The 21,771-nt window shown below is 50.5% G+C and overlaps 1 protein-coding gene across 1 annotated transcript in view; it reads right to left on the bottom strand.

The window, feature by feature from the left end:
- Positions 1-21,771, bottom strand: part of COL22A1 (collagen type XXII alpha 1 chain) — a 224,269-nt gene that overhangs the window by 100,145 nt on the left and 102,353 nt on the right. Inside the window, 6 exon segments of the mRNA XM_070382724.1 lie at positions 1,249-1,302; positions 2,232-2,285; positions 3,532-3,585; positions 4,215-4,268; positions 10,393-10,446; positions 20,336-20,389. Coding sequence (XP_070238825.1) covers positions 1,249-1,302; positions 2,232-2,285; positions 3,532-3,585; positions 4,215-4,268; positions 10,393-10,446; positions 20,336-20,389 — 324 coding nt within the window.

Here is a 21,771-nt window from a genome sequence, read left to right as displayed (position 1 = left end):
ACACATACACACCCCTCACATGCACACACATATACTGCATACACACACACGCATGACATACAGACACACACACCATGTACACACACACACACACTGCATACATACACACATGACATACAGACCCACACACCATGTCCACACACACATACACACCCCTCACATACACACACAACATACAGACCCACACACCATGCACACACACACACACCCCCCTCACATGCACACACATACACTGCATACACACACACGACATACAGACCCACACCATGCACACACACATACACACCTCTCACACACACACAGATACACGACATACAGACCCACACACCATGTATACACCCACAACACACACACACCTCACATACAGACACATCCCGCATACACACACCCACACCACACAGACACACACCATGTACACACATACACACACACATACACCACATACTCACATAACATACAGACACACCCACAACACACACCACACACACACGACATACAGACACACCCACATGACATAGACACACCAGACACACACACTGTGTACACACACACCTCACATACACACACACACTGCACACACACACCCACACCACACACAGACGCCCACACCATATACACACCCACACACACCATATACCCATGTACATACCCACTCACACACCATATACACACCCACAGCACATACGGACAGTCACCCAAATCCAGCACTTGGGCCCCTTCCACAGGAGGTGCCCCCTCTGCATGGCACGTAGGTTGCCTCCGCCGCCTCCGTGTATCCAGTCTCCACACGTCTGCACCCCCGGAAGCCCCAGGCTTCCTTCCTTCTGGAAGGGTCAGGTGTGAAGGGACACTGAGGCAGGGAAAGCTCAGGGGACAGGACGGGCGGGGACTGACCCCCTGGCCCCTCACCCCCTAGGACAGGCTGGTTAGCAAGGCTGTCCCTCTTCCTGAGGCCAAGGCTCTCCCGTGGGGATGGGGTCCTCTCCTCCAGCTGCAGGGCCCCCTGCCTCCAGGAACTCCCTGCTCCTCTCCCTGGGCGTGCCGTGGTGTGGCTCTCGGCGGTCGTCAGTCCAGGGTGTCACCAGTGACCCCAACCTGCCCCTACCTTTCAAACAGCCCCTGTGCGATGGCCCTGGCTGTCCCTTGCCTGACCCCAGCCTACAAGGCTCTGACAGTGGGGGTTCACACAGAGCCTCAAACACACCGCTTAGAATAACAGGCGCGAGAGGAGGATGTCAGAGTCCTTACCCGCGGGCCGCGCTGTCCGGGCAGACCGTCCTCCCCTCTGTCTCCTGGGTCTCCCTGCAAGGAAGGCGGAAGAGAGTCAACAGCAGGAGCCGGGAGTGGAGGGAAGCAACTGAGGACCAGCTCCAGGCTGGAAGCAGGAAAGCTACTCGGACCCGGGTGCTACTGAGCTCCTTTAATTCTGTGAGACCGCAGTGGCCCAAAACAGCAGCTCCAACCACCTCCTAGATTCACCAGCTCTGCTTTTGATTTACAGACTCAAGTGAGCGGGAATGAGGGATTCAGAGCAGGGGAGACCCTGCCTAAGTGCTTTTGAGACGACAAAATACTTGGTCAGCCCTTATCTTTTGTTTTTAAAGACAGGAGAATGGAGAATATTTACATGACATGTTCTTAAATTAAGTTACATCCGTATGTATTCTGTATTCTGTCATGAAAAAGTGGAGCTTCTAAGTCTGCCTACTGAAAGGGATGGTGAAAACGCTTGTAACATCCAGAAGTTGCCTTGCAAGGACTGTTGACACTCATCCTTGAGCTTCTGTATCTTTGCCATGAAAAGGTGAGGTTCACTTGTTAAACTGTTGGCTTATGGGTTTTTAATTGTCCCTCTGAAGTGAGTAAACTGTGAACTTGCTTCCCAATTTTATGACAGTTAACCTCTGACTCCTCTTAATGATCTTACTGTAATGAGCCCCAGAATATTTTTAAGTTGAAGTCTCTTATTATGTAAGAGTCTCTGAAAAGGCTTCCTCCTTACAAATAAAATAGATGCATGTCTCTAACAGAATAATTTAAAAGTCCTCGGCCTCCAAATCCTCAACCAGTTACCTAGGTAGGAATAAGGGGCTCACCCATATCTGACCTTGAATATTAAACATTTCCGAGCCCTGCATGACTCAGGATCCAAATGTGATCCACAGCTGTGGCACCCAACCATCAAAGAGCTCTCTGGCTTCTGGGTTCTGGGTTCCCTCACTCATACCAACCTTGGGTCCTGGCAGGCCTGGGGGTCCATTCGGCCCATCCTTTCCAGGCGGTCCCTGGGCAGAGAGGGAAAAAACAGACCAACATAAAAGGCCCGGTCAGGGCAGCACTGCGCTGAACTGCTTCCAGCCAGAAGCAGATTCTGCAGCCGGAGCTGGCCGGGTGGTGCCTGACACATGTGGGACCGCTCCTGGGTGCCAGCTCTCGGGTGCGGTCACTGCCGTAAACTGTTAGTGGGTGAAACAGTGGGGATGGGCGTTCAGGAACATCTGTGGATGGCAGCTAAGCATGCGCTCCAGGCTTGGACGGGCTCCCCTGAGAATGGGCCTCACAACACTGGACCTCACGTCCAGAGCCTTCACTGTGGTGCCCAGAGCTCGACAGAGCCAAGCATGCCAGCATCCAGCCATCACATCTCAGCATCCCGGGCCTCCACCTACAGCCGCCTGTGGATCCAGCGCCCAGTGACAGGGGGAAAACTGCCCGTGCTGCCCAGACTGACTTTTCCCTCAGTCACCCTTTCTCCAATGTCCCGAGCCCCCACCAGTGGTGCGGGTTCCACTGGCTTCTGTAGCCACAGCCTTTCCCCACCCGTTGGCCCCACCAGACAAGCAGCAGTAAGGAAATTCCTTCTGGACGAGCAGAGGCCTCCTGAGGGCCATCACCTCTGACACCCATCATGGTCACATGGTCTCAGAGGCCCAAGGCCACTCTATCACCCTGCCCTGAAGAGCTGCTGGCCAAGAGGCAGGAGACACCCAGCTTGAATCTGCACCCTGCTTGTGCGGACGTTAAGGTTTGATGATCTCCACCCTCAGGACCTAAAAGGATTGAGAAGACCTGGCTCCCTGGCTCCTGCTGACTGGGAGAGAGGAAACAGCAGGCACAGAGGCAGGGCCGCCCTGCCACGTCCTGGACCGAGCATCGCGTCTCCGTGCCCATTACTTCCATGACCCCCTGGTGGTGTCCCCACAGACGAGAAGCCACGCTTCCAACAGCCAAGGGCTGTCAACTGTGCCTCGGGGTTACAGAACACAGGCAGTGGCCTGAGGAGTGGGCGCCTTAATCTGCAGCCTGGCTGGGGCCCTCGGGGCGAGGCCCTCCAGAGACAGCATGCAGCAGGCACCATGGAAGGGAGGAGAAGGAGGCAGGGTGCCAGGGCCCTGGTCCCCCCAAAAAGAAGGGAAGAGCACAGAGCATCACCCACCGGGAAGCAGCCTGGGCGGCCAGCGGAAGGGCCAGCCCCTCCCACGTGGAAGGGTAGGAGAGGGGAGAGCGGGGAGGGGCGCCCCGGTCACTCACCGCCTGCCCAGGGGGCCCAGGCTTTCCCGGGAAGCCGATCTCTCCAGGCAGACCCTGCCAAGGGGAACCACAGGGGAACCATTAGTCTGACCTCTTCCGAGCACTGGCTCCCTTCTCTAGGCGCTTTTGCTGGCAGGAGCCCAGATCTTTAGCTCTGACGAAGGCACCCAGGGTGGACACCCCTCGGGGGCATCTGGCCGTCCGTGGTGTGGACCACGGTGAACAGAGGGGTCGACACGCCTCCCAGGCTGGCCAGCGCGGGGCTGGGCTGGGCTGCAGTCGGGGCCACCAGCACCTTCACTCTCCACTGGTGGGATGGGTGGAAGGAACCACCTCTCTCTGCCCCCCACCGTCCACTCTGCCCACAGGTACCTTCCCAGCTGCTCCTGAACTGGGGGAGGAGAGCCAACCCACACACTGCTGAAAAACCCTGGGAAGGACGACCCCACGCTTCCTGCACACTCTCTAGGAGCAGCCACGAACACGCTGAATGAGCTCAGGAGCTATCTCCAGTCTAACGGGCTCCAAAGCTAGCTGTGGGCAGGGCCCTCCTCATTCATGCCTTTGCTCTGCTCTTGGACAAAGAGCCAACGGATGGCTCCACACGACGATGTCCCTGTCTCCCGGGGCCATGAAACCTCCATCTAAGTGCCCTGGGAAGAGAAAGTCAAAACCAGTCTCACCGGGGGGCCTCCGGGTCCAGGGGAGCCTGGGACACCAGGTGGTCCTGGGGGGCCCTGAAAAGAAAGAGGGGGGCCTGGGTGACAAACGTGCGTGGAGCAGCCTGCCGGTGGCACTGTCCTTCGAGAGGGAGAGGGATGGGGACACAAGAGATGGGGGTGGCGGTGGGGCTTCAGTTTTACTGCAATACCTTATTTTTTTTTAAACAAAAAGGAACAAAAGCAGAAAGAAAAGATCTGAAGTAAAACTTACACCATGATAACGTGTCTGCTATCTGGGTGATGGGCATGTAACTGGTATAGTATCTATTCTGATATTTATTGAGAATATTTGTGCATTTAAAATAAATGTGTCTGTGTGTGAATACACACACACACGGAGTTAACCCATTAACAAAAATTTCCTAGAACAGCGGTACCCAAGCATTATTCAGCATCGGATCACCTGGGGTGAACAGACAGATCCGTTAAACAGCAGCTCTCACCACGACACAGGTTCCAGGAGACGCACCTCTGGCCCTTCTTTGTCCAGGTGTCTCTCCACACATGCCCTCCCTCCCATCTCCATCTTTCTGAAACGTTCTGCAATTCCCCCGGCAGAAGTAACCGCTGCGTCCCCCACGCTGAAGGCCAGTGTGACGGTGCTCACGTGACTCACAGGCCCTTGAAGGCAGAGTTCCCCCCTCGTCCCCCGCCCCGCACCTCTTATCACACAGCGACAAGCCCAGGGCTTGCAACAGAGCAGATGTTCACTCAATGTTCGAAGCCAACTTGATTGGAAACAGCTGGGGAGAGGGCTGTGCACTCAGAGAAGAGCGTCCCATCCCCACTAGAGGGAGGTAAACTCTAAAAAATGGCCACGGTTGCCGCTGCTGCGGACACTTCCCTTTTCTCCCGCTGGGGGCACTGCTGAGTCAACGACGGGCAGCGAAGAAGACGTGAACGGAACAGAACTTCCTGCTTGGCACCTGGACCTGGTTTTCCGCGTGGCTCACTGAGTGCTGGAGAGTCTTTGGGGGGTAGCGTCTACTTTTACTGGGAGACATCTGCTTGGACCTGGAGCAACTGAGTGGCCAGGCCGCGCTGGACAGGGGACTGGGCAGGTACGATGGAGGCACCAAAAGTGGCTGGTGACCTCACTTCTCTCCACGTCTGCTCCAGCTCAGCTCTGCTCACCTCCGGGCAAAGCAGCAGTCTTGCAGGTGGCACTCCCAGGACCCACCTCTCCCTGACCTCTGAGGTTCTCACAGTGACCTCAGCCCTGCGGAGCTCATCCGAGGCCCCTTCCCACCACACGCAACTCTCCCTCCAACAGCAAACCAGACACACCTGGCTTCCATCCCTCCTGTGACACGACACCCCCTGGAGTACCCTGGCCTCTTTCAAAGTAGCCGCTCCAGGAAACGGGCCTCCCGACCAGTTCGTTAGTCTGAACCCGTCCCCCCTTCCTCCTCCACGTCCTGCAGAAGTCCCTGTGGGCTGACGATTGCTTGTCTCAGGCTCACAGCCTGTGTGAGTGGGCTGAGTTTTAGTGATCCTCTACTATAAACTAATGGAGAAGGCAAAGGCAACCCACTGCAGTGTTCTTGCCTGGAGAACCCCATGGACAGAGGAGCCTGGCGGGCTCCCTGGGGGTCTCAAAGAGTTGGACATGACTGAGCAACTGAACAACTAGAAATTAAACCTCCTTATTTGACAGTATGGAAAACTGAGGCCCAGAGAAGCTAAGGGCCCCACCTGAGGTCACACAGCCCTCACGTGCAGTGGATCCTGAATCTGCCACAGAACCACCTGGAAAGCTCGTTGTAAAACCAGGTTACCAGTTCCCTTGACGGCACTCTTAGAGGCTGGTGGGGGGCTGGGATGATGGAGACAACAAATGGAGCAAGTGAAGGGTCCATTCTGGGGACTGGAAGCCCTGGTGATGAAATCATTGTGCCTGTACCTGAGGGGCCATCCTAGCTGGGGCTGGTCAAGGAAGGCCCTGCAGTAGGGGCCACATCTAAGCTGAGAGCTGAGGAAGTCCAGAGAAGGAAGAACACTAGGTTCAGGGCCTGAGAACAGGCAGACCTCCATGTGTTGCCAGGACCGACAGTCAGTGTGAAGGAGTGGAATGGGGTTGTGGGGTGGGAGACAGGGCTCCGGGAAGCGGGGGGACACAGTGGTGGGAGGGGGAGCTGCTGGGAAGTGCCCGGGACCTGGCTTTAGCAGTGGAGAAGCAACACAAGAGCTGGTCTGACTTGGCTGGAATAGCATTTGGAAGGAGAAGTTAACAAAACTTCATAGCAAGTCGGGTGTGTGGAGCGAAGGGGCAAGAGCCTGGAGTCACCAGAACGAAGGGATCCGTGATGGTGCCCTGCGCTGCGGTGAGGATGCAGCAGGGTGAGTGTGTCTGGGTGGAGCGGACACCGGCTGAGTGTTCTTGGCGAGTGTTTGAGGCACCAGGCAGAGGTGCCCAGGAGCTCAGGGAGTGGAGGCTGCAGGATTAAATATAGAGGCAGAGGGTGATGATAAAACCAGGAGGGGCCTCATGCCAGCCGATGAACGAAGGTGTGTGAAACCAACTCAGCTCACGCTCTTCTCTTTTTATCATCAATGTGAAAATGCTACTCGCTCAGTCGTGCCCAACTCTTTGAGAACCCATGGACTGTAGCCCTCCAGGTTCCTCTGTCCATGGGACTCTGTAGGCGAGAATACAGGAGTGACATGCCATTCTTTTCTCTGAGGGATTGTCCCGACCTAGGGATAAAACCCAGGGTTCTGGGGTTCTATAGAATCTAGACACAGATTCTTTACCATCTGAGCCACCAGGGAAGCCAATATCTAAATAACCAATTCACCTAATTATTAAAGAGAGTGACAAATTAGCCAATAGATCTAAATGTTAACAACAAAATCCCTGTTTTAATTATTATGAATAAAAACAACTGAGTAATGACTCTATCAATTAACCAATAAGTCTAATTATTATTAATGGGATGTTTTATCCTTCTTGATACGATGGTGACTACACACCAACATGCTCAGTGATTGCAGTGGTGACGTGTAAATAACCAATTAACCTAATTAGCATTAATGATAACAGAAAAGCAAATAACTATTCCTAATAACCACCTTGTTCCAACTGGAGTAGATTTATGAAATTGGATGGAATCTGAAGATGCATGAAAATCCCTTGCATAATTAGCACTTAGTCACACTTCCTGAACAACTTGCAAATGTTTGTTTTCAGAGGTTATTCGTGATCGTGAGTCCTCCTCCATGATGGAAAGTCTTCCTCCAGGACACAGCTCCAAGGGCACAGGGATTGTTCCCCCCTCAGGGGAGGGGGTTTCTGGGTTGAGAAACCCAGGTCAGTCCTCTGGGGTCAGCCCCTCCCCTGGCTGTGTTCCCATCCACTCAAGGGTCTGCCAGCCATGCTGACCTCAATACCTTCGCATAAACAGTCGTCCAGACCAGACACAATTTCCCACTTTTCCTAAAAGGCTGCCAGTACACAGGAGTCACCACCTAGAATGTGTATCTTGAGTCTAAAACATTCCAGGATGACCGTTTTCATCCTGAAAAAAGAGGCACCAAAAGCATCTTCCAGAAGGCCAGCTGCCCTGGGGCCTGGCTCACCCTGAGGCTGGCTCTTCCTGTTACAGCAAAGCTAACTCAACTCTAAGCTCCATTTCTGTTGGGGCCTTCCCTACTGGCTCAGATGGTAAAGAAGCCACCCGCAATGCAGGAGATCCTGGTTCGATCCCTGGGTCGGGAAGATCCCCTGGAGGAGGGATGGGCTGCCCACTGCAGTATGCTTGCCTGGAGAATCCCACAGAGAGGAGCCTGGTGAGCTACAGTCCACGGGGTCGCAGAGGGTCGGACAGGACTGAGAAACTGACACTTTCATTTTCACTTCTCCATTTCTTTCGATTGGAAATGGGATAAGCCTTCTCACAGGTGGCTGTAAAGAGCAGATGCGACTGTATACTGACACAGGGAGAGCGTCTGACAGGAGCAGAAACTGAACGGATGGACCCTCAGCCTTCTCATCAGACCAGGAAGCCCAGGAACTTCCTTTCTGCTGTGACAGAATCAACCCAGATTTTCCAGATCAGCTCAGGGACCCTCCTCTGGGCCCGAGAGGCTGATGCCCCGTCCCCCAGAACCAGAGCTCTGACTACGCCCCTCCCAGGCCTTAGCTCAGAGGATCGTCCCTCTATCAGAATCTCTCCCTGCCTCCATCACATCTGGCTCCTCTGGGCTTGGACAGGGGCCACGAGGTTCCCCTTCCCAGGGCCGCACCCGCACACGGTGGGGGTTAGGTGAACACCTGCTGGATGAATCGATGAGCAAACACACAGATGACAAGCAGCACAAAACTGTGGCCAGGCCCAGGGCAGGTGAGCGTGCGTGTAAGTTAGGAAGAGTGAATTACGAGCTGGGCAGGGATCCAGCAGGGAAACACTGCTCTTGAAGTGGGCATGGTGGGCTTGAATGCAGCTCTGCATCTGTGCGGTGGTGATCCAATGCAGGGAGCCAGGTGGTACCTATCATACACTACACCCTCTGGTTCTGAACCATGGAGATCCCCGAGTATATCAGGGTGCCCCATTTCTGGCAAAATCCCTGCCCTATTTGTGTCTATAGCATCCAACTCAAGGCCTGGCACTGAGGAAAGATTTTGTTGAAGGGAAAAAGGCTTCAGAATTTAAAACAAAAGAAAGAAATATATTTTTCAGGGTAGCCAAGAAAACAGTGATAGGGAAAAAAATCTGTAACTTAAAGTATTTTGATGGAGCCGTATTTATGGTGAATTTTTGAAATACACAAGCTTTGCTCGCAAGAAACAAGGTCATAAAACAAATGCAAAAACACTCTTTATCTTGCACTACTAACATCAAAATGTCACAGTGAGTGTGGAATCTTTAGAAGACCATGAATAATGGCTGGTTTTACAGCCCCTTATCCTGTGTTACAGCCTGATTGGCATGTGAGGGGCTGGAATAAAGCCTGAGATTCATGTGTGGGGTGCCCGGCACACACTTCATATTCAGAGCGGGAAAAGCCCATTTGGAAGCATGGTCAGCAGCGTGCCCTGGGTGGGTGCCTACCAGATATTAAAGGACAGTGGCTACCATCACAGACTTGGGTGTGGAGGAGATGTGCCCAGGAACAAGTGGGCGCCAGAGCCAAGCCTTTACTGCAGTGGGAAGCCGGCAAACAAGCCTGTATTGATCCCGCCCGCCTGCTGTGGCCACCAAGCCAGAAAGATGGGACAGCACCCCGCCCAGGGCTCCCTGTGCTCTCACTGGGACCCCAGCACATGGGCCACATCCCCACATCTTCTGCTGAAATCATCACCCTGTTTTGTTTTTATTGGCATTTGCGACAAATGATGAAGCAGAAGTTCAGAAGGTAAAGGGACTTGTTCAAGATGCCGCAGCCAGCAAGTGGCCGCGGCTGGGACCCTAAGCTCCTAATCTCCGCCTCCCTAACTGTGACCCCCCCCAGTGCTTCCCAGGAATTTACCGACCCTAATTCCAGGAAGGCTGGGGCTGGGGGTCAGTGGCGAGCTTTGGTGCAATTAGCAAAGAGATCACAAAGTGGGGTGTGATCACCACCAGTGCTGAGTGCCTGTTCTGTCCACACTGAAGTGTGTGTGTTAGGAGGAGGGTGAGGGTGTCACAGTGACTCTGAATTTATAGAAAAGGGGGACTGAGAGGGGTCAGGGCCCAGGTGGCCTGGGATAGGGGCAGGGCCCTCCTGAACAGCACGTGACCCCAAGCGAGTCCATGTATTGGGGAGTCGCACCCCCACCTGGTCTGAAATGGGGAGGGTGACCTTGAGCCTGCCCACCTGCCGGGGCGGCTGGAGGGATCCACGGGGGATCACAGGGGTGGCACACGTGAGACCACGGGGGAGTAGGGAGCTGGACCAGCCTGGGGCCGGGGGAGGAGGTCTGCTCTCCTTCAGGCCTAATCCCCACGCCCCAGGAGACTGAATAGCCCGTTCTCCCAGCACTGAGGTGGGATGCAGGGAGGGCGAGGGACCCGCCGCACATTGTTTTTAATGCTCTGATGAGTATTGCTCAGACTCATGCAAGAGTCTGGTTACAACCTGAGAACTGCTACCCTATCATTTCCTTAATCAGAGAAAGCAGTGTGGCTAAGGAAGAGGATAGGAAGACAGTAGTTACCTGCTGCCCCAGCAAGCCAGGGACTCCAGGAGGACCCGCCTCACCTCTCTTTCCCTGAGGACAAAAAGAAGAAGCCAGGATTAACAGGCAGCCCGCGCCCAGAGCCCGTCTAATGACACGTCTGGAGGAACCCCCCTGATAACAGACTGTCCGTCTCGAGACACCCTGCAAGGAGGCAGTGTGGGGTGGGGGTCGGGGAAGTCTGGGGCCAGGGAGCCTCCCCTTTGGATGTCAGCGCTGCAATGCGGATGACTTTGGAAACACATGGCCCCACATTTTAAAAAGTACCACACGGTTTACCTGAGAAAAATGCCCTTGTCCTGTCCCCATGACACTCATTCCCTTTCCTTGACAACAACTAATCCTACCAGATGTTGGTTGCTTTCCAGAGGCATTTTATGTTTAGGCAAGCTTTGCACAGGCGCACACACACACACACACACACACACACAAATGCGCCCACACATGCACACACATTCTCCCCCCTCTATCCCTTTTTTTCTTTAGAAATATGGCATAACATTCAATCCGCTGATAAACTCCACTTTATTTCGCTTGAGGATTTAACCCAGACGCCTCCTGGGTCAGCACGTGGGGAGCAGCTCCACTCTTTCTCACAGTTACAGACCTTTCAGCACGAGGATGAAAGGTGGTGCATCTCGACTCTGGGCAGGCAGGTCACATGGACCATTTCTGCGCTTCTGCCATCAGGATCCGTGCTACTCTGCATGACCCCAGCCGGTCATCCCTTGGGGGTGTGATCACTAAGCCTCGGAGTCTACCTGTCTGGACAGGGGTGAGGTGCGTGCTGGCGAGTCCTCACGACACACAGCATGTACCCTATCATACGTGTACACAGACGATGGAAGGCCCGCTCATCTGCTTCCTTCCTTAGTTATCCTCACAAGGGCACAGCATTGCAATGAGAAATGAAAAGGAAGGCAGGACTCTGAATCAGAACCACATTCCTCGAGCACCTCCTCTGTGTCAAACCCTCTTCGGGGATTTCCCGTATTTTCCTTGTGTCTCCACTCTGCAGGAATCCCCTCGCTCCAGGATGCAGGCACTCTCAGTCCTACTGGGAGGCGGGGACACTGAGGTTCAGAGTCAAGTCTCACCGGGGACCCAGCTAGAACCTGATGAGGTTAAGATCCGGCCCCAGCGCTGTGTGCAGGGCCTTCCCAGGGCTCTGACAATGAGATCATTGGGATGAAGCGTCTCTAACAGTCTGCTGGATTACGGAAGCTGGATGACATCAGCGTCTCCCCTCTTCCTTAAACTCTGGCCCCTCCCTCTCTGCTCCTGCACACTCCTGTTTGTCCCCACGCACTGCCCACCCCCAGAGGGAAGGTGTCTTTACGACCGCAGACTGTGCCAGCCCAGCCCTCTGACCTGCTCTTTCAGTCTGGCGTCCGGTGGCCCTGCTCCCAGCCCTAAGCCACAGCTCACGTGGGCTGCTTAGCTTGGCCCCAAAGATCCCAAGGACTTGGCCCGCCAAGCCACCTCTGTCTGTAGGACCCACGCTGCATGTCAACTGGTCAAAGTCTCACCCCACTCCACTATCTCCTCTTTCATGAAGTCCCAGCTATAATGAGAAATACTGGCAAAATAGGGCAAAAACATATTTGAGACAGATTCCCAGGTGTCATTCAAGAACTCATGAGTTACTGATGCTGGATGCTTGGGGCTGGTGCACTGGGACGGCCCAGAGGGATGGTATGGGGAGGGAGGAGGGAGGAGGGTTCGGGATGGGGAACACATGTATACCTGTGGCGGATTCATTTTGATATTTGGCAAAACTAATACAATTATGTAAAGTTTAAAAATAAAATAAAATTGGAAGAAAAAAAAAAAAAAAAAGAACTCATGAGTTAGAATCGCCAGGGGTGGGGCATGGAGCTCTAAGTAAGCGGCTATGAGAACTCGGCCACTCACCACAATCAAAGAGGTCTTTGATCTTTTCTTTTCCCAACCCCCTTCCTCTGCAATATTGTAAGAAAAAGAGTTCTAAACCTAACATAGATGAGGACAGGCAAACCATTTAACTTGCTGAGTCTTAGTTTCTTCATGCGGAAAATTATAATTATTGTAATTATATGAAAAGACAATAGTAGAAGAAATAATTCAATATTTGAGAAAATGATTTAAAAAGCATAACAGAGCATCATGCAAATATAATAGATAGTTATGAGGATGAGAAGGAAGATGACGGTGACTCTGATGAAGAAGAAATGCTAATAGAATTCTGGCCCTTTTGAGTCCTTAAGTGGGTGAGAGACCACGTGTCAAGCGGTCCGGCTTCAAAACCACTACCTCTGAAGAGCACTGCAAAGACTAAGATAATGTCCACAGAGTGCGCAGCACAGGATCTGACATTAAGAAGTACACAGTGGTGATGGTGGAGGTGCTGGTGATGACACTGGTCATGGTGGTGGCAGTGACTGTGATGGTGGTGAATATGCTGGTGATGGTGTTGATGGTAGAGGTGATGAGGGTGGTGATGGTGGGAATGATGGTGGTCATGATGGTGGGGGTGGGTGGTGGTGAATATGGTAGTGATGGCGTTGATGGTGGTGGTGATGGTGGTGGTAATGCTGATGATGGTGGTGCTGGAAACGGTGGTGGTGACAATGATGCTGTTATTGGTGTCAATGACAATGGTGGTGGTGACGATGATTCTGTTATTGGTGTTGATGGTAACGGTGGTGGTGATGATAGTTATTGGTGTCGATGGTAATGGTGGTGGTGACAATGATACTGTTGTTGGTGTCGATGGTAATGAGGGTGGTGATGATGATACTGTTACTGGTGTTGATGGCAATGGTGGTGACAATGATACTGTTATTGGTGTTGATGGCAATGGTGGTGGTGATGATTCTGTTACTGGTGTTGATGGTATTGATGGTGGTGACGATGATACTGTTATTGGTGTTGATGGCAATGGTGGTGGTGATGATGATAGTTTTTGGTATTGATGGTAATGGTGGTGGTGACAATGATACTGTTGTTGGTGTCGATGGTAATGATGGTGGTGATGATGACACTGTTACTGGTGTTGATGGCAATGGTGGTGACAATGATACTGTTATTGGTGTTGATGGCAATGGTGGTGGTGATGATTCTGTTACTGGTGTTGATGGTATTCATGGTGGTGACGATGATACTGTTATTGGTGTCAATGACAATGGTGGTGGTGACGATGATTCTGTTATTGGTGTTGATGGTAACGGTGGTGGTGATGATAGTTATTGGTACCGATGCTAATGGTGGTGGTGGTGATGATAGTTATTGGTGTCGATGGTAATGGTGGTGGTGACAATGATACTGTTGTTGGTGTCGATGGTAATGAGGGTGGTGATGATGATACTATCATTGGTATTGGTGGTGACAATGATTCTGTTATTGGTGTCAATGGTAACGGTGGTGGTGATGATAGTTATTGGTACCAATGGTAATGCTGGTGGTGACAATGATACTGTTATTGGTGTTGATGGTAACGATGGTGGTGATGATGATACTATTATTGGTATTGATGGTGGTGACAATGATACTGTTATTGGTGTCGATGGCAATGGTGGTGGTGACGATGACTCTGTTATTGGTGTTAATGGTAAAGTTACTGGTGGAGGCAGCAGCCCTAGTGGTGGTGGACATAGCAGCAACTCTGCACTCGGGACCTATACTTGGGTGTGGGGTTTGAGAAGTGCTGGCCAGTGCAAGCTATGCATCAGTAAAGAACCATTCATTCACAATAGCCTATTCCCTGTCATTTTTCTTCTCTTTTAAATTGCCACCCAACACATTGTTTGGATAAATGTCTGTGGTTTATCAATGAGGGCAGAGTTCTCAAGCTATTCTGGGTGTCTGGATGCTGAGCAAGACCACTATTTCCAAGGCCGCCTGTCTGCCCATGGAAGAGAGAAGTCGATAAATTCAAAAGAGCATCTCCTTCCCAGGCAGGATGAGTTAACACGGCCGCATGAGGGACCATTATCAGATAAAAAGACTGCTTGTGCAAGTGATTCTAATCTGAGCCGTATGGTCCTTTTTGCTCAGTTTCTGTTCTCCGTGCCTCCAAATGTCAAACATGATTATTTTCTACTGGTGAGAGCTGAATCCAGGTGCTCAGGGAAAACCTAGAGTGTCCTGAAATAAACCTGGCTCCGTGCCATGACAGGAATCAAACAGTAGCCTGTGATCCAAACGATGCTGTTACCATCTGGTAGGTCAGGGAAAGGCAAGAAAAAAAGGCTTTAAAAATCGAAAAGTAAAAACAAGTTCAACCCAGGTTGCCACTGACAAAAGACTTCTTGTGCTTCTCTCTCTTAGATCTATCAGAAATTGGAGCTAACGGGCCTGACTACATTCAGCCACATGAGACCATTGGCTCCAAGGGCAGCGGTCAGAGATGCAAGTGATGGGTGCTCAGTGCATCCGCCGGAACAGGTGCTGCCAGCTACTAAGAGGTCCAGGTGCTATCAGCTACTAAGAGGTCTGTGACCCCATGGACTGCAGCCTGCTAGGCTTCTCCATCCATGGAATTCTCCAGGCAACAATACTGCAGTGGGTTGCCATTCCCTTCTCCAGGGGATCTTTCCCACCCAGGGATCGAACCTGGGTCTCCTGCATTGCAGGCAGATTCTTCACCGTCTGAGCCACCAGGGAAGTCCACTAAGACGTCCCACATCTCTCCAAAGCTTCCATTGAAAGGCCTATTAATGTCCAGCTTAGAATTCTGGTGTGTATGTGGACACACACACACATACACACCCCATCCTAAAGCAATGGCAGGAACGGTTTAGATCCAGGATGACCTGAGTTCTAATCCCTGCCTCCTCATTTACAATCTGTGTGCTGCTGGGTAATCCAATCTACACCTTCACATCTTGGTTTCCTCATTTGCAGAATGGGATTGAAACTGCCAGACCTCATAGGATCTTTGTGAGAATTAAGTGCAAAACATGTGTTCAAAAAACAACAAATGAACAAACAGCTAAATGCCTGCTATGCAATGACTCAACCAATGTCACCTCCTTCCTATCTTATACTAGAGTTCTACACATGTATGGATAGATTCTGTTTTTAAAATTGTTTTTAAAGCAACTGGCACAATCAGACCCACCATAAGACACTTGGGGATCATTCTATCTCTAGTAAGAAAGAGAGCATCACACTTGATAGCATCACTTCTTCAGGTCTCACCTCTTGGTAAGAGAGGAAAAAAGCCAAAAAATATTGATAAAATGATCAAAGGAACCAAAGAGACTGTCCCCAGCTTGTGGAAGGAGCAGTGACAAAGCCCTGAGTGACCCTGACCTGAGCAGGGAATTTCTGGACATTAAATTTCTCACTATCAATCTCAGAGACTCCCTCCACCATGACAAGTCTCCAGTTTAGCCATTTCAAATTTGACATTGTTTAAATGCCTGGCAACATGGAATTCTATTAAGCAAATCTCCCCACCCCCCACCCCCCGACCCATTTTTGTCCAAAGGGGAAAGAAGATACCTAGGCTATTTCAGATGGGGCTAGGACCACAGAGCAAGATAAAAGCTAAGTAAAAGGTACAGAAGGAACCACGTTTTCTTCTTTAAAACTGGACATTCTAGATACACAGATGACTAACGGGTACATGGAAAGGCGCTCAACATCCCTAATCATCAGGGAGGCGCAAGTCAAAACCACAATTTAGACGTAATGTCACACGTGTTAGAATGGCTATTACCAAAAGATAAAGAATAACAAGTGCTGGCGAGGGTGTGGAGAAAAGGGAAGCCCACTGCTGGTGGGAATGTAAATTGGTTCAGCCTCTGTGGAAACAATATGGAGGTTACTAAAAAAAAGAAGAAGAAGAACCAATCCATGATCTAGCAACCCCAATTCTGAGTATTTATCCCAAGGAAATGAAACACTAACTTGAAAAGACATATGCACCCTCATGTTCAACGCAGCATTATTTACAATGGCCAAGACATAGAAGGTCCCTACATGCCCAAAGATGTATCAATGGACAAAGAATAATATCATGGTATTATACACGCAATAGAACAGTATCATAAAAAGACAGAAACCATGCTATTTGCAACAACATGGATGAATCCTGAAGGCACTATGCCAAGTGAAATACATCAGACAGAAAAAGACAAGTACCTTACAATCTCACCTATAGTACAGAATCTAAAACAAAATTGAACTCATAGGTATAGAGAACAGATTGGTGGCTGTCAGAGGAGAGGGGGTAGATGGTGGGTGAAATGGGTAAAGGTGGTAAAAGTGAAAAAAAAAAAGAGCTGGAATTCCCTGTGGAAGGTCAGAACCCAGATGGCCAGATGGCTAGTCCTGGGTCCTGTTCTGCCCACACCACCTGGGTGTGTCAGCCGCCCAACTGCAGCACTCACGTGTGACCCATGAGCCTTTCACTCTTGCAACCCTAATTGTCTGATGCTCACTAGTGACATTATGTTATTGTTGAGTTGCTACGTCGCATCCGACTCTTTGTGACCCCATGAACTGCAACCTGTCAGGATCCCCTGTCCTCCATTCTCTCCCGGAGTTTGCTCAGATTCATGTCCATTGCATCGGTGATGCCAGCCAACCACTTGATTCTCTGCCACCCCCTTCTCCTCCTGCCCTCACTATTTCCCAGCATCAGAGTCTTTTCAAATGAGGTGACTCTTCACATCAGGTGGCCAAAGTGTTGGAGTTTCAGCTTCGGCATCAGGCGTTTCATTGAATATTCAGGGTTGATTTCCTTTAGGATGGACTGGTTGGATCTCCTTGCAGTCCAAGGGACTCTCTAGAGTCTTCTCCAACACCACAGTTCAAAAGCATCAATTCTTGAGCACTCAGCTTTCTTTACAGTCCAACTCTCACATCCATACATGACTACTGAAAAAATAATAGCTTTGACTAGATGGACCTTTGTTGGCAAGGTGATGTCTCTGCTCTTTACTACACCATCTAGGTTTTTCATAGCTTTCTTTCCAAGGAGCAAGCATCTATAAATTTCATCTTCTGATGACATTATACATTTAGGCATATTTTATGCACTCATATATGCTTTTATTTTCATATATATATAATTTTATAAATGTGAGGCACTCCTCTAAGTGCTACAAATACAAAAATAATGTTCTCATGGACTTACATTTTAGTGAAGAAAAACAAAAACAAATGGATTCTCAAATAAGAAAAACACAAGTTCTCTACAGCAAATTAAAATAGGCTGGTGTGAGAGTGACAGGATGTCTGTTCTGAGATTGATGATCAGGGCGCAAGAGGATATTCTTGGGGGAAAACTTAGCCTCGTGGACGCTCTCGTGTGTCCAACTGCCTCAGTGGCTTGGAGCCAGGCTGCCTCCACTCTGGAACGCTCTGGGCTCAGATGCTCTGCAGCGCTGCCAGCTCCAGCTAAGAGCGCTCCCCTGACCGCCCTCTCCCCAGTGCCTCGCTCAGACGAGCATGAGGAAATCAGAACCTCAGATAGGCTTGAGCACCTCCTTTTTCTTTTTCTGACAGCATAGTATTCTTTATTAAAATATACAGGTCCGCTAACTTAGAAAACATGACAATTCAAAAGAGGGTATCTGTTCAGATCCATAAAAAAGACTTGATCTTCGCATTCATCACTGGTTTTAACAGTCTGCTCTAATGGCCAATCTTATTTGTTTTAAATAGAGGATAATTGCCTTAAAATATTGTGGTGGTCTCTGCTGTACATTAATGTGGATCAATCATAACTCTATATATAATGTATATATATATATATAAATACAAGCTTATTTTTATAAATTTATAAAAATATATAAAAATAAATTTTTGAGCCTCCGTCTCCTCCCATTACACCTCTTTAGGTCATCACAGGGCACCAGGCTGGGCTCCTGGTGTTATCAGGGAGCTGTGGTAACAGCTTCCTGCTAGTCTTCTCCTTTACACATGATAGTGAACATATGTGCATGCTACTTTCTCCTCGTGTCCTAGGACTGATGAACCTATCCAGAGGAGAAATGCAGACCCAGACCTGGAGCATGGATGTGTGGACACAGCTGGAGCAGGACAGGGTGGGACAGACTGAGCGCCTCCTCTGCCTCCATCTAAGGTGGGAACCCAGCCAGGCAGTGAGTGCCCAACCCCTGCCTCCACCGGCGGGGGCAGCGGGATGAGACGGGGTGGAGACGTGGATGGGGAAGGGGGTGCCTCGCTGCGACCTCCCCTCCCTTTCACGTCCTCCCCTCCCTTTCACGTCCTCATTGTGGAAAAACAGCAGCTTTGTCCAAAATGAAGGCGTTCGCCTCGCCGGGAATTATGCTGTCTGCCTGTTGCTAATCTCTAAAGTAAAGGGCCTGGATCCCTTTCCTCAACCCACGTTTTAGTCTCAGGGTCTCAGTTCCCAGGTCCCTGGACTCATCACTGTCTCATCTCTTCCCCCATCGCAGCCTGAGCGCTGAAACCAGGAGCTCTGTAGACCAACATTTCAATGGACACTGACAAGGCAGGTCACCCACGGCAAGAGGAGGGATAAGGCTGTGAGTGAGTCGTCACCCTGTCTCAGGCCCTCCTGACTCAGCCAGAGGTGGCGCAACAGGAGGCCGCACCCCAGCCACATTGACATCGGCTGCTGTCTCTCCAGCATGTCCACAGGATCGGCCGCCAATGAGCAGCACCCATGGGAGGGAACAACTTGAGTCAGGAGATCATCAGTGATGCTGCAGGACCGGGGTTCCCAAGGACATGCTTGGTCGTCACCCCCTGCTCACCCGTGGATGCAGGACGAGACAGGCGCCGTCCTTTGGGCCCCTGGCACATGCTCTACTAACACTCTTGCCATGCTGCCCTGTGACTCCAGTACAAAAGAGAATGCAACAATGCCTAGAGATGATGGTGCCAAGTGAAGGAAGTCAGAGAAGGACAAGCCCCACTTCATGTCATTTACACGTGGCATCTAAAGCATGACACAAATAAAGCGGCTACAAAACAGACTCACAGACGTTTAGACATTGTGGTTGCCAAGGGGTGAGGGGAGCGGAGGAGTGAAAGTCTGGGATTAGCAGATGCAAACTGCTAATAAACATACAGGACGGATAAACAGAAGGCCCTACCGCATAGCACAGGGACCTATACCCAACAGCCTGGGATAAGCCATAATAGAACAGAATACTAAAAAAGAGTGCACGTATGTGTATGTTTGAGTCACTTTGCTGTATAGCAGAAACTAACACAACATTGTGTATCAACCGGACTTGAATAAAATAATTTTTTTCAAAACCGTGATGCTACAAGATTAGAGCCAGGGGTCAGGAAATGTGAGCTGAGTGTTCACTCTGCATGACGTCCCCTGCTGGGAACTGAGTCTGTGGTGGTGGGGGCACCAAGGTGGGCAGCCAGCTCTGGTGTGCCACAACACCCTCTATCCTACAACACAGGAGTCAAACCCGTAAGGTGTGCACAATCTGGACAAAAAGAAAAGGGGGCTCCATCAGGTTAAATGACATGCTCCTAAGAAATTATGAGATTCAAAAACCATACGGATTCTTCACTCAAGAGTAGCTGAGAGCCTATCGGCAGACCTCTATTATCTCATGGCTATTTTTTCTTATTTTCTCCTCAAGGCTTAGCTCAAACATCACCTCTTTCAGAAGGCCCTGGCTTGCGCCCAGCTTGGGTCAGTACTCTCAGGACTGAGTGTCCCCTGATCACACAGAGATGTGAGTTTCTATGTACACAACTCATGGAAAACCACACACTCGTCTGCAGGAGATGAGCCAGGACCCAGCTCGAGGCTGCCCATCCTCAGCCACTACCGAACTCAGCTAACCCTTCAATCTGCTTCCAGCATTCATCTCAAGCTCAGGAGACCGGCACTATCTCCTCTGTGTGAGCAGCTAAAATGGGGAGTGTGGTGTGGCTGAGTTGGGGCACCAGGAAAGAAACACAGTTTACTTACTCGGAGACCTTGCAAACCAGGAGGTCCATCCTTGCCTTCTGGACCCATCAGACCCTTTAGGAGGAAGAGAAAGGGGAAAAAACAACAGAGATGGATCATGGCAAACACACACAGTCAACACCACAGGACATACTTTGTCTGGACACTCTCATTGGATAGGAAAATACCACCCTGTTCAAATGGGGAACCTGGGAGGTCAGGAGGGGAAAAAAAAATAGAACAATAACCATCTAATTCCGTCAAGTCTGTAACACTTAAACATGTGCGCCTATCCGATGTAATTAAGTGTGACTGACAAGCAAGGCGTAGGCACCATCGTTCATGCTCTGAAAACATGCACAGTAAGGACCAAATGCCCGGCCTCGGTGCTCTGTATCGAGTGCACACAAGAGAGCGCCCGGAACCCAAGTGTCTTTAGCTCTAAGCCTGGTGCCTTTGTCGCTGTATCTTGCTGGCTGGGCAAGGACGGGCTTGGGTTATCTGACCCTCCATCCATAGTGATATCCAAACTGATTGTCTGGATAAATAAACGAAATTGTCTAAGGAAGATCAATTTCCACTAAGCAAGGAAAACGGGCACAGGAAGGGGTCATACTGAACTGACAAAGATCCTGCCCTCTGACCCCTCACTATGTATCTCCTGCCTGATCTCAGACAAGTACACTGGGCGTCCTTGAACCTCAGTCAGTTCATCTCCAAAGCGAGGATAATATACCTTCTACTGAGTGGCCGTGAGGACAAAGCGAGGAATGGGTGCCAAGGCCCTGACATCCACCTGGGTCTCCTGACGGCACCCTGGTTTACACTCATGTGCATGACGTCGCCTAGAATACGGCATGAAATGTGGATTGGAAAATGAAGCCTTCAGCTCTGAGACCCTATCACCAACTTTATCAGTGAATTGGGGCCAACAACTCCCTCTCTGCACTTCAATTTCCTCATTTTCAATAATATGTTGTTGTTCACTCAGTCATGTCCAACTCTTTGCAGCCTTATGGACTGTAGCCCACGAGCTCCCCTGCCCAAGGGACTTCCCAGGCAAGAATACCGGAGTGGGCCATTTCCATCTCCAGGGGATCTTCCCGACCCAGGGATTGAACCTGTGTCTCCTATGTCTCCTGCATTGGCAAGCAGGGGATTCTTTACCCCCTGAGCCACCTGGGAAGCGAGTCTATAGACTCAATAATATGACTGTCATACAAACAGCTATTATTGCCACATTTTGCATAACTATTAAGCGACAGAACTGTATTGAGGTTTAAGGTCTTTTCTCTTAATAACACCATTAAAACAAGCATGTTACTGTACCAACTATGGTAACCAAAGACTTAAATATCCCTTTCTCACAAGGATTATTCCAGTGAGATCAGGGCACACTTCAAGGGAAGCCCCTGCAGAGGTGAGTTTTCATGAAGCATCAAGACATGTCTCTCATT

The sequence above is a fragment of the Bos mutus genome, chromosome 14 (assembly GCF_027580195.1).
Source record: "Bos mutus isolate GX-2022 chromosome 14, NWIPB_WYAK_1.1, whole genome shotgun sequence".
NCBI classification, from domain to species: domain Eukaryota; kingdom Metazoa; phylum Chordata; class Mammalia; order Artiodactyla; family Bovidae; genus Bos; species Bos mutus.
The sequence above is the reverse complement of the archived record's forward strand: the minus strand, read 5'-3'. Positions and strand labels throughout refer to the sequence as shown.